General features: G+C 42.1%; 1 protein-coding gene across 2 annotated transcripts in view; it reads right to left on the bottom strand.

Moving 5' to 3' along the window:
• tncb (tenascin Cb) overlaps nt 1-13456 on the bottom strand; it is a 45945-nt gene that overhangs the window by 6109 nt on the left and 26380 nt on the right. Inside the window, exons 10-17 of one of the 2 annotated variants that reach the window (XM_053421822.1) lie at nt 11670-11933; nt 7495-7770; nt 4134-4406; nt 2767-2889; nt 1921-2064; nt 1414-1533; nt 917-1060; nt 17-147 (exon numbers count right to left, since the gene is read on the bottom strand). In XM_053421822.1, the coding sequence (XP_053277797.1) occupies nt 17-147; nt 917-1060; nt 1414-1533; nt 1921-2064; nt 2767-2889; nt 4134-4406; nt 7495-7770; nt 11670-11933 (1475 nt within the window). The remainder of the gene's footprint in view (nt 1-16; nt 148-916; nt 1061-1413; nt 1534-1920; nt 2065-2766; nt 2890-4133; nt 4407-7494; nt 7771-11669; nt 11934-13456) is intronic. The other variant, XM_053421823.1, reaches the window with a different exon arrangement.

Genomic DNA, 13456 nt, shown 5'->3' with positions numbered 1-13456 from the left:
CCCGATTTCCACTCACCCGGATGATGCCGTCTGTGGACTCGTAGCTGAGGATGTATCCGGTGATGTCAGCGCGGGGCGGCTTCCAGGTCAGCATGCAGTTCTCTGTCTGGATGTTACTGGCTGCCAGATCCTGAGGAGCATCCACATCTACACACAAAACAACCCCTTAGAGAATCTCATACTATATAATTTAAATATCATGTCATACATTGATGGATATATGGTAAATGTCAGAAGATGCCTTGATGGGTCAACCTATGGAAGTGCTGATAAATAACAGCAGAGCATTAGAGTACTTTATCTCTAAATATTGCAAACACGAGTATATGACTAATCACTATGTATAAATATATTTATAATGTAAAGGATAAGTATTGAATAGTAAATATATTGGAAATGCCTTGATATGTATCTATATTTGAATAGAATATATATAGAATACAGAAATATCTGATATAGTGATGTATGGGATTGTTCTTATCCATGCCTTCATTTTCTACATGTGAGTATAGTGTGTTTGAATATAAATATATGTTATACGTGAATACATTTTCTCTGTCTGTATTGATTTGTAATGTATAGTGTAGATAATATATTTCTAGACTTAATGGTGTTCAAAATATGTTTCTGATTTTAGTACAGTAGTTGTTTGTCTTTACTTATGTTAAGTCTTTTATAATTTGTGTGGACCCCATGGATGAAAAGCCGATGCTCAACATAAGCTAAAGGGGTTCTTAATAAAATAATAAAATCAGAAATCAGAAAAAGACCACTGTTTTTCTACAGTTTATGAATCTTTTACGAATTATTTCTTCCTCCTGTTTGTCTCAGAATCTGACCATGATGAAATTTAGCTGAACCTTAAAACTAAGCAATCAAGTCTGAGAAAAGACACAAAATCAAGTTTTAGACTCACCAGTGGTAAACTCAGTCGTAGTGGCTGCGCTCTTGGACAAGTCCCTCACCGCATACACCTTCACAGTGTAGTGCGTCGCTGGCGTCAGAGAGCTCATCTCAAACTCCACCACGTTTCCTGACACGCGCTCCATCACTGGAGCCACTGGAACGACACACACACAAAACCACAAACACACACAGACAGACAGGCAGGATAAGAGAGCGGTTGAGTTGTATGAGAAGAATGTTTGAATGTAGCTTCTGAAGAATTCGATTTTTCTTTGCACTATTTGCTTAAAAAAATTATATGTTTGAGCTCTTCATTTAAATGTAGTAACAATCATTTGAGTGTGAGCAGAATCTGACTGCAGTGATAAAAGGGCACCAATCAAACGTTGGAACCCACTGCTGTCAAAACCTGCTTTTGATAAAAATGCCTGTATTGAGGTAGGATATAAACCTTTCATAAATCAGTTTATAAGTACATGTATATCTACCTGTTTCGATGCTACATACCTGAGTCTGCACTGTAGGTAATGACATATCCGTCTACAGTGGCGATGGCGGGCTGCCAGAGCAGCAGAGCTTCAGTGTCTGTGATATTGATGGCAGTCAGACCACGGGGCTTGTCCAGAGCTGCAACACACACACACAAAAACACACATACACACACACAGTTAGCAGTTGAATAAACTTAAATGTCGGTCCCATCGGACATATGTGTGAGGAGAAGTTAACCTCTGCACCTTTGGTCCAACTTTCAACATAAATTACAACACATTTGTTTAAAGAAAAGTGAGGACATTTGGGCTCGACCTCACTTTCTGACCCACTTTTAAAGGGCATGGTTGAGGGTTGTTGTTGGGTTAGGTTGTGGATCAGGGTGAGGATTTTAGTTTTCAGGGCTAAGGTTAGGATGAGGGGCTAGGGAATCCATTATGCCAATGAGTGTCATCACTAAAATAGAAGTACAATAGTGTTTGTGTGATTTATAGTGCAGGTTTTCCATGAGCGTTACTGTACCTGTGGTGACACTGTCTGACCCAGGCTCACTCTCCCTCTGACCCTTGACAGCAACAACAGTGACCTCATAGGTGACCCCGGGTGTCAGGTTGGGAAGCACAGTGTGAGACTCGGAGTTATCCACTGTAAGCGTCTTAGCATTACCTGGGAGTCAAAACAACACACACCAAAGTGAATTCAAAGTGCTAAAAGAAGTGTCATCTGCATGGCTATAGATTCATATTTAAGTGTCAAACTATACTCGCAAATTAAAAAGGAAAACGATGGAGGAAGCTCTGCCCACCTGTTCGTTACTGAGCTAAACTTAACATCTTGGAATGGACGCTGAGTTTGAAAGGATGAAATTACAATCCTTGGAGCTATCCATCAATGGCATCACATACTCAAAGAAACTTTGATTAAATTGGGAAAAGTTAATGATTGTAATGATGATGATTAATACTAGTAATACTAACAATCATCGTCATCATAATCGTCACATGGTTTTTTGATGATTGTTTACATTTTCTCTGGACCTCTGTTCCTCATACATTAGCCATATCCATAATGAGTCACTAGGGGGCAGAATCAGTCTGTCATTACAGAGAAGAGTTGCCTTACAGTGGACGATTAAATTGATGGAACAGCAATGATAGAGGGTTTACACTGTGAAATATGTATATAAGCAAAGATACAGTTTAAGGTAAACCCTTTGGAGCTCTAGGTTTGAGCCAAATCTTATGTTTTTGATACTTTTATGTTTGACGTAGGTTTTATTTTAAAGTTTTGCTGGATTTTTTAATTGGGTAACGAGGCAGATCTTCAATGTTAGTCAGTTGACTGTTTTCCACACATGAGGACACTGACCTCCATGAGCAGGCACATATGTGACCCTGTAGCTGTCCACCCGAGCTCTTGGAACTGCCCAGTGAACGGTGGCGGATGTGTCGGTGACATCAGAGAAGCGGATGCCCTTGGGTGAGCCCAGATCTGGCACAAGCAAGACAGACACAGCAGGTGGGGGCAAAAACAGACCGAAAACAGATGGTTTAGTCAATGTGTGTATAACCCTCTTAGCATGGTGAGGAGAGGAAAATAGAACATACAGTATATGTGGCACTAATCTAGATGAATGCGCAGCATATATGTATATATTATAATATCATATCTGCATGGGAATTAAGCAGGAGACAAGAAGAGACATAGACACAGACACACAAACGTATTCTGTTATTGTAGCCAGGGCAGGTCCAACACTGAAAGGCACTCGTTTTAGGACAGGGCAAAAAAGTGAGTGTGTAAGCGAGAGTGAGATAGACAGACAAAGGGGGCCTGGGGAGGCCTGGTCTCATGGAGAAACCCTTTCCAGCTAACAGCAAACCACAGTATCTTGCGTGACAGACCTGAGGGGATTAACTTGCCCCCATTTCATCGAAACACAAAAGTGAAACATGCGCTGTGCTGCCCAAGAGTAAAGCCTTACCCCCAGGGAGGACAGGGGACACAGCCAGCGACACCCGTCCTATGTGACATAGACAACTGCCCCCCCCACCTCTTTCACAAAGGAGAGACACTGACACATGGGACCAAGCAGTCAATGACATCTGGGAGAACAACTGAACGAAGACAATACAACCAAAGGAGCAGAGTAAAGAGCTGAGTAAATGTCCTGAGTGGGGGTCGACCGCTACAAATTTTCTTTGGGCTTTTTATTTTTGAAGCTGCTAATTTTAAAATTCAATTCAAAGATATTCATTACAGGGTGGATACATTTTTGTTAGCAGTATTTAGTCCCCCCTGGGGTAGTAGTTAGTAATAGGTTCCATCAAAAGCAGATAAAACTACAATAATTCAGATTTTGATCCAGCAGCAGTTTTGAGATCAGCAGTTCATAAACTGTCCTGTTGCTGAAGACCATTCAGGAGCACTGACAGACTGACTGAGACATATAGCTGTTGACACAACACACACAAACGTTTCCAGCTCTGATCGTCATCAAAAAGTCTGTGTAGAAAATTACATAAAACCTTTTCCGTTTTTTTTTTTATCTGAGCCTCACATTATGACACCAGGTTAGTAGACGCAGAGAAAACACTAAACAAATGTTGAAACATGATAACTTTTCATGCTGTTACCATAAAAGACACCACTGACACCACTGGTTATGCCGACAAGACCAGTCCAGATTTCAGATCACAGCCCTGATTTCTCGGGTCCACTCTTTCACTGTATACCTGTTCTCACCCCCTCGAATACAGACTTGGAGCGTCTTCCCAGAACAAGGCCAAAGATTTCAATTTTGTACTTTGTGTCCTCAGTGAGCTCAGTCATTGCAGCGCTTCGCTCTTCACCGCCCAACACCAGTTCTCTTGGTTGGTCTGAGCCCTCAGCCTGGCTGACCATTATGACAAAGGTGTCGAAGGCATCCTCTTCAGCCATCCAGGCCAGTTTAAAGCTGTCGAGGGCGACGTCGGACACTAGGAGAGCCTGCACCTCCGGCTCGTCCTCTGAGTGACAGGGGAAAGTCAGTTTTCCTCCTCTGTGGAACTTAAGAATGCTTTGACATTTGAGGGACATAGCAGTCAAAGAGAGAGTAGCAGTCTATGTGCAAATACCAGCATTGATTATGTGGTTCAGCATTAGTCAACAAATAAACAGCCTGACTTTGTGGAAAACACAGAATGAATAAATGAACTTGAGGCAAAAGAGGGTAAGTTGTGAGCCAAACAAGAAACAAGAGTCTCCAACTGCTCCTATTTCAGACCTAGTGAAATGGAATATAAAGCCACCATTGTTAGTAATGTTAATAAAGGATTAAATAGATGGACAACTGATTTAATCAAGATCATGAATGTGATCGAAAAATGTTTTCAGGAAATTTAATGAAAAAAACTATGCTAATGAGAGCTGCCACGTTTTCTTTTAAAGTTTGGGATTTTGGAACACTGGAGAGCTCAGAGTTAAGGTTACGTCCAAACATAGATGTTTTCATTTTTAGACTGAAAACCCATATCACATGCTGGTGTAAACAGGAATTAGTTTGACTTGGGTTAGCTGGTCTATCATTTTTTTTCTAGCAGGATTGATAAAGGTATTATTGACGTTATTTTAGTCAGGAAATACAGTCTAAACTGCTTAATGTAGTGAGCGCAGAGCTATCAGGACAGTTTAGAAACAGATGGTAGCTTTAGTACCTACTGCAAAATATTTGAGGGGACAGCTTGAAATTCTTAGACAACAGTCTTGGTCTGATCACATTCTTGAGCAATGTTGTGCAGAGGTTTTGTCAAACAACACCTACTCCCGAGTACTAGTTAACATAATTTCAGTACAGACAGCTATGTGCGTACGGATGGCAGCATGTGAATGTGGTGCTGTAAAAGCTAGTATTAAGCAGTCATTAGACACAGCTAATAATGGCAGTGATAGGAAGAGAGGCTAAGAGACAGCAGGAGCCTACAGCCACTGCAGAAAAAGCTCTGTTTCTCCAGAGGATGAGTCTGTTGCTGCTAATTACTCGGAGAAACTTCCGGTAGCAGCACAGATGGATGCATCGGACAGAGCCTTTATAGCAGCCTCGATAGAAGTAGATATAAGGGGGCTCAGGAAAGCCTCAATAAAGCCCGGCGTCACTGCTCATTAAAACGCTACACCAAATGTGAGGGTCTCAGGGGTCCTTGAACTAGCCTGAAACCCCTTTTTTCATTGTGAGGGGAAATGCATGAGGCATTTGATGTGAGAAGAAGCAGTGGAAATGAGAAGCAGGGCAGACAAATCCCAGGGAGCTGTCACTCTTCATTAGCCGCCGGGCAGCTTTAGCTGGTCAGTGGAAGAGAGGGAGGGCCACATCCATCAGCTAACATGTGCTCATTTGCTTCTGATTTCACCCTCCCACCACCACCACTTATTCCCTTCTTCCCCATATCCCTCCACTCTCAAATGAACCTGTTTTTACCCGAGAACTTTATTTTCCCTGCAACGTCGTCCTCAAGCAGAACGGGGATGACTACCATGCATAACATAATCAAATTAGTCAACACTTGTATTCACAAGTTGGAATGTTTATGGATTAAGTGATGCTAATGAAAATTGTTAAGCTGCGTCATATCCATTAGCATGCAGACAATGGGCCATGTTGAGTGCATGCCATATTCTGCGTGGCCCCAGAAGCCCCTGGCACCCCAGCTCCAGAGCCCAGGGGCAATGGCAGCATGAGAATGAAGAGCGGTCCAGGCTTGGGGGAACTGGGCATGCATACAGAAGAGAGCCCTCACACAAAGCGACAAAAGCGCCTAAGGGTTTTTTCTCTCTTCTGTCAGTCCTCCCATCTTGCTTCCACTTGACTGAACCTCATCAATGAAATGCTGAATGATAATGTCCGCATAGATGCTGACATAAAAAATATTGTCAGCCACCATGAAACTGGATATTTTTTACCTTTTAGTTCGGGTAAAAAGGTTTTATTATGGACCTCAGAAGGTATTTTGTTTTGGTTATGTCTGTGAAGGTGCTTAGAGGCCAGAACAAGGCATCGTTATCAGATTTCGGTTTTGCTGCTCACAGCCCTGTTATTAGGCACATTGTAATTCACAGCATGTTAATCACTGATAATGACTATGATTTGTGTAGTACCTAGGTAAACAAGAGCACCTGTTGTGCCCCAGTTAAACAGCACACTGACCTTTTTTATGTCTTTTTGTCTCCTCCCATAACAGACCAGGTGCTGCTGGTGTCAGACCGGACTGAAGAGGCAGACTGACAGCTTAAAGGTGGATCAGACTCAGATTTGTGGCAGGGCTCACATAGACTGCGTTTTGTGTGCGTGCTGCTTCGGAGAATTAGCCCATTTCCCAAAGGGAAAGCATGATGGATGGCTGATGAGGGGGTTTTGTTTGGGGATTTGGATTGTGCACACTGTCTGAATGGCAAGGATATTTTGTTTACTCTGTGAAGATTAACTTTGACTGTAGTGGCAACGCTTATATAGAGGTGCTCCCAAAACAGTGCTGGGAGAATGAGGGCAGCTTTAAAACATGCTGAATGTATTTTTGGCCTGTTTTAAATATATATATACAGTATATTCAATGCATAAGTGGTGTAATTTAAAGCTTATTTTATAGTTTGAATCATTTACCATGGCTTTGTCTAAGACAAAAATACAATTAAACCAGTTACTGGTTTTAATGTTGTGGTTAATCAGTGTATGTCCACGGGCACAAACAAAATCAAGCCTCCATCCCCACAGTACTTAACCTGCAGTTGTTTCACTTTCGCTTCAACAATATTCTTGAAATACAATGTATTTTCCAAACAACTCCTTAACAATGTTATTCTTTTAAGCTGCAAGGGGAAGTCAACAGTGCTAATTAGCATCTGATGGTGTGAAACCAAATATGAACCACTGACTCTATAATACCAATTAGTAATGAACTGCCACACCAGGGCTCTATGAGAAGACCAACACCATTTTGCAACTGCAAGTAGCAAGACAATAAAGTCCACATGTAAAAAAGAACACTGGTTAAGTTTTTGCCTGAGCAGAAGAAGAAGGAAGTAAAAGAGAGAGGGAGGCCCCAGCGATGACGGCGTTGATACCTGTGATGGTGTCTGCAAAAACAGGATCTAAGAGGGTCCCCCTGTATACCCCGTACAGATTGGCCCTGTACCAGGTGGCAGGGGAGAGGCCAGAGATGGCGAGGCTGCGAGCATCAGCAGACACCGTGTGGTTTTTCCACTCAGCACCCGTTTCTGCATCAGTAACCTCGATCAGAAAGGCCTCAAACTTCCCATCCTCAGCAGACCAGGACAGGAGGAAGCTTTCCCATGACACATCGCTGACAGTGACATTGGTCACCACAGGCTTCTCCTCCTCTGGGTGGTGACAAACACATCAACATAAAGTTACAGCACTGGGACAGGACACACAGACAGAATGGACAAAAAAAGGTAAGACCAATACAGGTTAAAAAGATGATAGTGGACTTTTTGGACAGGAACTGGACAGAAGACTGTAGATTTCAATTTTGAAAATAAAAATCCAGAATTGGTTTTGGATATTGGTCTTACCTTACAACACACAAACATACACAGATTGATGGAATTCCTCTGGTGTATTGGACCATTTCTTGTTGATGGCAATTGTGAAACATATTCAACAATAGAGACTTGAGCTTCTGCTCAACAGTGGATGAATCTTCCGTGAAAATATCAACAGCAAAACAAATTATCTCTCATTTGTATTTCAATCATTAAAGGTTGCTGTCCAGAGATAAAAAATAAAAAAGACCTTTACTTTGTACTGAGTGGAAATATTGCTTTATTTACACTACAAAAGGTCAGCAGGAACAATCTCCATTTGCAGTGCCTGCCTATGGCCATCTCCTCTAAATTACCATTAGAGTGGAAAGACTTAAAGATAGAGAGCGGCAGGCAGACATGCTGATGCAGTTCGGGCGCATTAATGGCAGTGTATTAGCCATTAATGTTTGAAGGTGCAGCGTAGCCCGGCCAGTATGGCAGAAGTACGCCGTCTACTTCAAACCCATGGGAAGGCCATGCAGGGCCACGTGCAGCCGCCTATAATTGGAGTCCATTGTGTGTACGAGCATTGACAGAGTAGATTAGAAAGAGACAGAGATAGATGGCCCAGGTAAACATCAAGGCTCCCATTATCCTCTTTTCGCGGTGTGGAAGAGTGGAGAGTAAATGGATGTAGACAATAGGAATGTGATGGGTTGGGGTGTGGGTCTGTCGGAGGGCAGGGGGTGGGTTTGCTAGAATCAGCTGACCATTGAGCACTCACATGGACAAGGACGATGGATTTACTGCAGCATGTGTCTGATGAGTTTCTAGAGCCTTAAGTGTGGGCAGCATTTGAGTCAGCTCTTTGATTATAGCTGCAAACTTCTCCACTGAAGTTGCAATAAAGTCTGACCTTTTTTAAACGTATATATATATATATATATATATATACATAAACTGGTCAATACCTTCGAATGAGCATTTTCAAGACATTTTTAGAGATTTAGAGAACACTTATTTAGTTGTAAGCAGATGTTTTTAGTAATGTATTTGTCAATGACTAATCTTGTGAGCACCCATAAGTGGAGGCTGCTCTACTAACATAATTAATGATATATATATAAGTATTCATAAATACTGTACATTAATAAACATAAGCTGTGTCCTTCTATACTACTGTATAGTGCAAGTATTTCTACACTGCTTCTAAATGCTACATAATTGGATTTTAAGCTGGAAAAATAAGAAATTAAATTTAATATCCATGGTGCATAATCACCTGAAACTGAGAATAATGTGTCTTGGTTAGAATAAGCCCTCTTTAACTACAATGTGAGGGGCTGCTTTGCCTCTTGGAGTCTGCCATGCTGCAGAGCCATGTTTCTATATTAGCTCAAAACGGACAAATCATGATGCTTCTAGAGAGGGCTTTCACATTTTTATGTTACTCAAACGAAGACATAGGTTCTGCTACATTGTTGGAAGGGGAGGGGGATTCAGTTGGTTGCATCCTCATCATCATCGCTGGATGTTGCTAAATTCTACCTACTGAATCTGTCAATTGACAAATGACCCCAAAAACGCATCTTTGTCCCTTACCCAGTGGTATCTAGCCATGTTATTTTGGTTTTAGTGGACGAGCTTTAAAGATGTTCACCTTTTAATGGATGTAATGATATTTCATGTGTGGTGCTTACAACAATGGGTCACTGTTTCTGGAAAGACATTCTGCAATGTGTCTTTATTCAACATTGTGAGCACCTCAACACAAACAGGATTCATCCTCTTTGCATCGATGCATCACAGAGATTTCAGACGCAGAGCTCTCTAAACCTGTCCACATGGCGAAATACCACTCAATGAAACCAGCTCTTTAAGCTTGTCACATGCAGCTGAAGATGTGTGTTCATGACTCAATCAGATGATCTCATATCACTTTGTCATGGTGATATCTGCCATTTGATAGACACATGTGCAGCACAGATCACGTCAGTGCATGCAGGACAGTGATCTTACTTCGTTCATGCTTTCTGTTCATTGTTTTTCTATGCACATGCACTCTCATCATATGTCGTGAGATGATCTTTGTGTCTCTTGTGATCGTCACATTTTAAGACCTCAGGGTTGTTTTGTGCAGGCCACATTTTAGCTCAATTCTCATAATCGCTTCAACGATTTTCAGGCACAAGAAGAACCCCCAGCCTCCGCTCCAAACCTCACCTTGTCCGCCCCTCCTCTTTCCTTCAATCCCTCCTGTAAAAACGAGTGTGAGCTATGTTTGCGCTTCATGTCTGGAGATGATAACGGCTGCAGATCGGCCAGGCTGTGGATTAGAGGGCTGCTGATTTTCCGAGACAATGTTTTAACAGGAGTCCCAGCATGTGGCCTTTTATCTGACTCACCCACAGTTCATCGTGGTCAAATCGCACAAAACCAGAGGGGAGCAGGGCTTATGCCAACAATTATCACATGAATGAACATTTTGGAGGGCGCACACATGTCCATACAAACCCCCAGCCTCCAACTGCACAACCCCCTACACACACACACACACACACACACACTCACACACACCCAAAGATTCACTCAATATCTATCAGTCTCTCAATCATAGGTGCCACACATGAGTGCACCGACATGTGGACATAAAGAATAGGCACGTGCACGCACGCATTCACCCACACACACACACACACACACACACTCATACACACACACACACACACACACACACACACACACACACTCATACAAGGAATAAGTCTGTATTCTTCTTGGCAGATCCACAAAAATGCAACAAAAGACAGTTAGTCCCAAGCTCACCAACTTTTTCCTCGCGCCGTATTGATTCTTGCCTGGAGCTGTGCGTTTAATGGTCACTCGTTACATAACCGAAAGATTTACTCGTGAAATTTTTGGCTTGGAGGCTGTCCGACCGCAGCAAAGAAAATATGCCACAATCGCCTCATTTGTCTCTTCTTGTTTTAGGTTTTAGAAAGAAAAAAAATCCCACATGGTACAAATGAGCCTTGAAGAGTGGTGAGGTGGGGAGGGGGTGCTAGGTAGAGACAGAGTGACCAACATTCAACAGCTAACAATGACTCCAATTCATTGCTTTAGTTTGGCTGCGGCACTGAAGGATAAAAAAAACCCAACCTGTGGTTATTGAGGACTTCTCTTATTCTCATGGCTCATGGAAACAGTGAGCTGCATTCAAGGAGCCTCCACTTCTGACACATTTCACATATACTGAATATCCCACATGCCAACTCTCAGCTTAGCTCCTAATACAGTCAAAGGCAAAGTTTCACCAGTTCTCTGGTTTTGTGTAGTAATCTGACTCATGTAAAGATATTGGTGCAGCTTAAAATATATAAACTGCAGCCTCTCTTTCTACAAAGCGCTCTGGATAAATAAATGTTCAGTTCTCATAAGGATCATGGCCTTGAATTAAAGTAACCAGGACAGTGTTTAAACTATCGCCATGGCTACCACTTCAGGTAAGTGCGACAATACAAGGTTTTGTAGTTTAGATGACTCAATCCCCTTAAATGAGGAAGCTGTTGAGATTCTGCAAAATAGCTTCTAATAGAAATCTTATCTGGGTAATAAAGAGCAAGGTATTTGAAATGTCAGTTTGACTATATATGTATGTTTTCTCACTCTACAAATGTCAACCAAGGCAATAGCGCTAAATCAGTAAAATTGCTATAAACAATGGAAGGTGGGTGGGTGTTTTCAGTGCTGACCTGTGGGCGCAGAGATGGTTGCCGGAGCACTGGTCCTGCGGCCGCGCTCAGCAATGATACTGATGGTGTAGAGCATGCCAGGTGTCAGGCCCCTCAGGGTGTGAGACTCAGAGCTGCCTGGGAGCACCTCCTCAGCCCTGTGGCCATCAGCGGAGACATGGACCAGTCTGTAGGAGTCGAGTTTGGCCAGCGGGCGCTTCCACTCCAGCATAATAGTGGTCTCTGTCACCTCCGTCACAGTCAGGTCCTTGGGAGCATCCAGGGCTGAGGAGAGGGGGAGAAGAGAGTTTGTTTACGACACAGCAACTTCTCCAAGACAAACCTTCGCAAAGCCACTGGACATTTGTACATGAATTCCTCTTTCATCATCATTTGAATAGAACAATATCAACCAACCAATAGTCATAGTTATGAAGCTGTTTTCTTCTCCTGCAATTATTTGCATAATGTTCACCTTTATTTAAAAAAAGATGAACCACTGGTTGGTTGGTTAGGGCAGCAGAAGACAGAGGCTGCACATTCATGGAAAGCAAGTAAATATGTTTCATACTAATTGCTAAACACAAAGTAACTGGAAAAGGACTTTGATTCAAAGAATATACACAACTCCATGTTTCATTAATGGAAATATGGAGACAGACATAAAAGACTGTGTGCTGAAGAGTTTAAAATTTACTCCAGACTAGAATAGCGTGAAGAAGGCAAGAGGACTCTACAGCCAACTTTCCATTAATAGATCATTCATTTCGACACGGCTGCTGCTTTTGAAAACTTTCACTCCGAATGATGAGCTTCGCTGGGAGGTCATGCATCAAAGCACAATGTTAAAGACATGCATATGGGTACAGGTCACTTTACGTTTCTGTAAAGAAACTTGCAAAAGGATGTGAAATCACTTTTCTGATGTGAGTTATAAATACATATGTAGTAGTGATGTTACTGTTTGTAGCCTAATGTGTGATAATTGAATAGAAACCATGTAAAAACCTCCTAGAACGTCTCCGTATCCAAACACTGTGCATCAAAGTTTGTGAACTTTCACGTCTGCTCGGTCAAAGTTTAACATTCTTACTGCACCAAGTACAAGCTAGCTGTCTCTGAATCTAGACTTCAAGCATTTAACAGTATGAGGGCTTGGACCAGATGTGTAAGGAATTCTCACCCAATGGAACGTATTAGTTTGACACATCATTATGAAATATGGAAAATAGACTGCATTTATACATGCTGTAATTTTGACTTCTGACTGAACAGCTGTTCGATTCAAAAAAGTATTCAGTGTCTTGCCCAAGGGCACACTGGCATGCAGACTGAAGGAACCAGCGATCAAACCATCGACCATCTGGTACGTGGAAGACCTGTTCTACCTCCTGAGCCTCCATCACTCATGATGTCCTGCTTAAAATGTGACGGCATCAACACCTAATATGTCAAAGTGTGTCTACCTGAAAAATTCCAGTGAGCTCCATACAAACTATTTTATTTCAAATGTGTGGCTGCCTTTCAGTAAAACAGTAAAATACAAATCCACCTCCACCACTGTCAATCTCCATTGTCATTTAACTATGACTAAACAATAAGCATTTCCCTGACAAGTTTGCAGTGGATGCCAGAGCAGTTCTGCAATAAAACCTGAAGCCATTTCTGTGCACTTTTGGATATAATAAAAAAAAGTCTAGCTAAATTGTGAAAATAAATTCGGGCTCAGGTTGACTGTAGCTGTTAATGCTGCCAGGATAATACACTCACTGACATGCTGAGTTAGTTGAACAGTTTGGATGCAGCTT

This window comes from Pleuronectes platessa, chromosome 4 (assembly GCF_947347685.1).
Source record: "Pleuronectes platessa chromosome 4, fPlePla1.1, whole genome shotgun sequence".
NCBI classification, from domain to species: domain Eukaryota; kingdom Metazoa; phylum Chordata; class Actinopteri; order Pleuronectiformes; family Pleuronectidae; genus Pleuronectes; species Pleuronectes platessa.
This window is presented reverse-complemented; position numbering and strand designations above follow the sequence as displayed.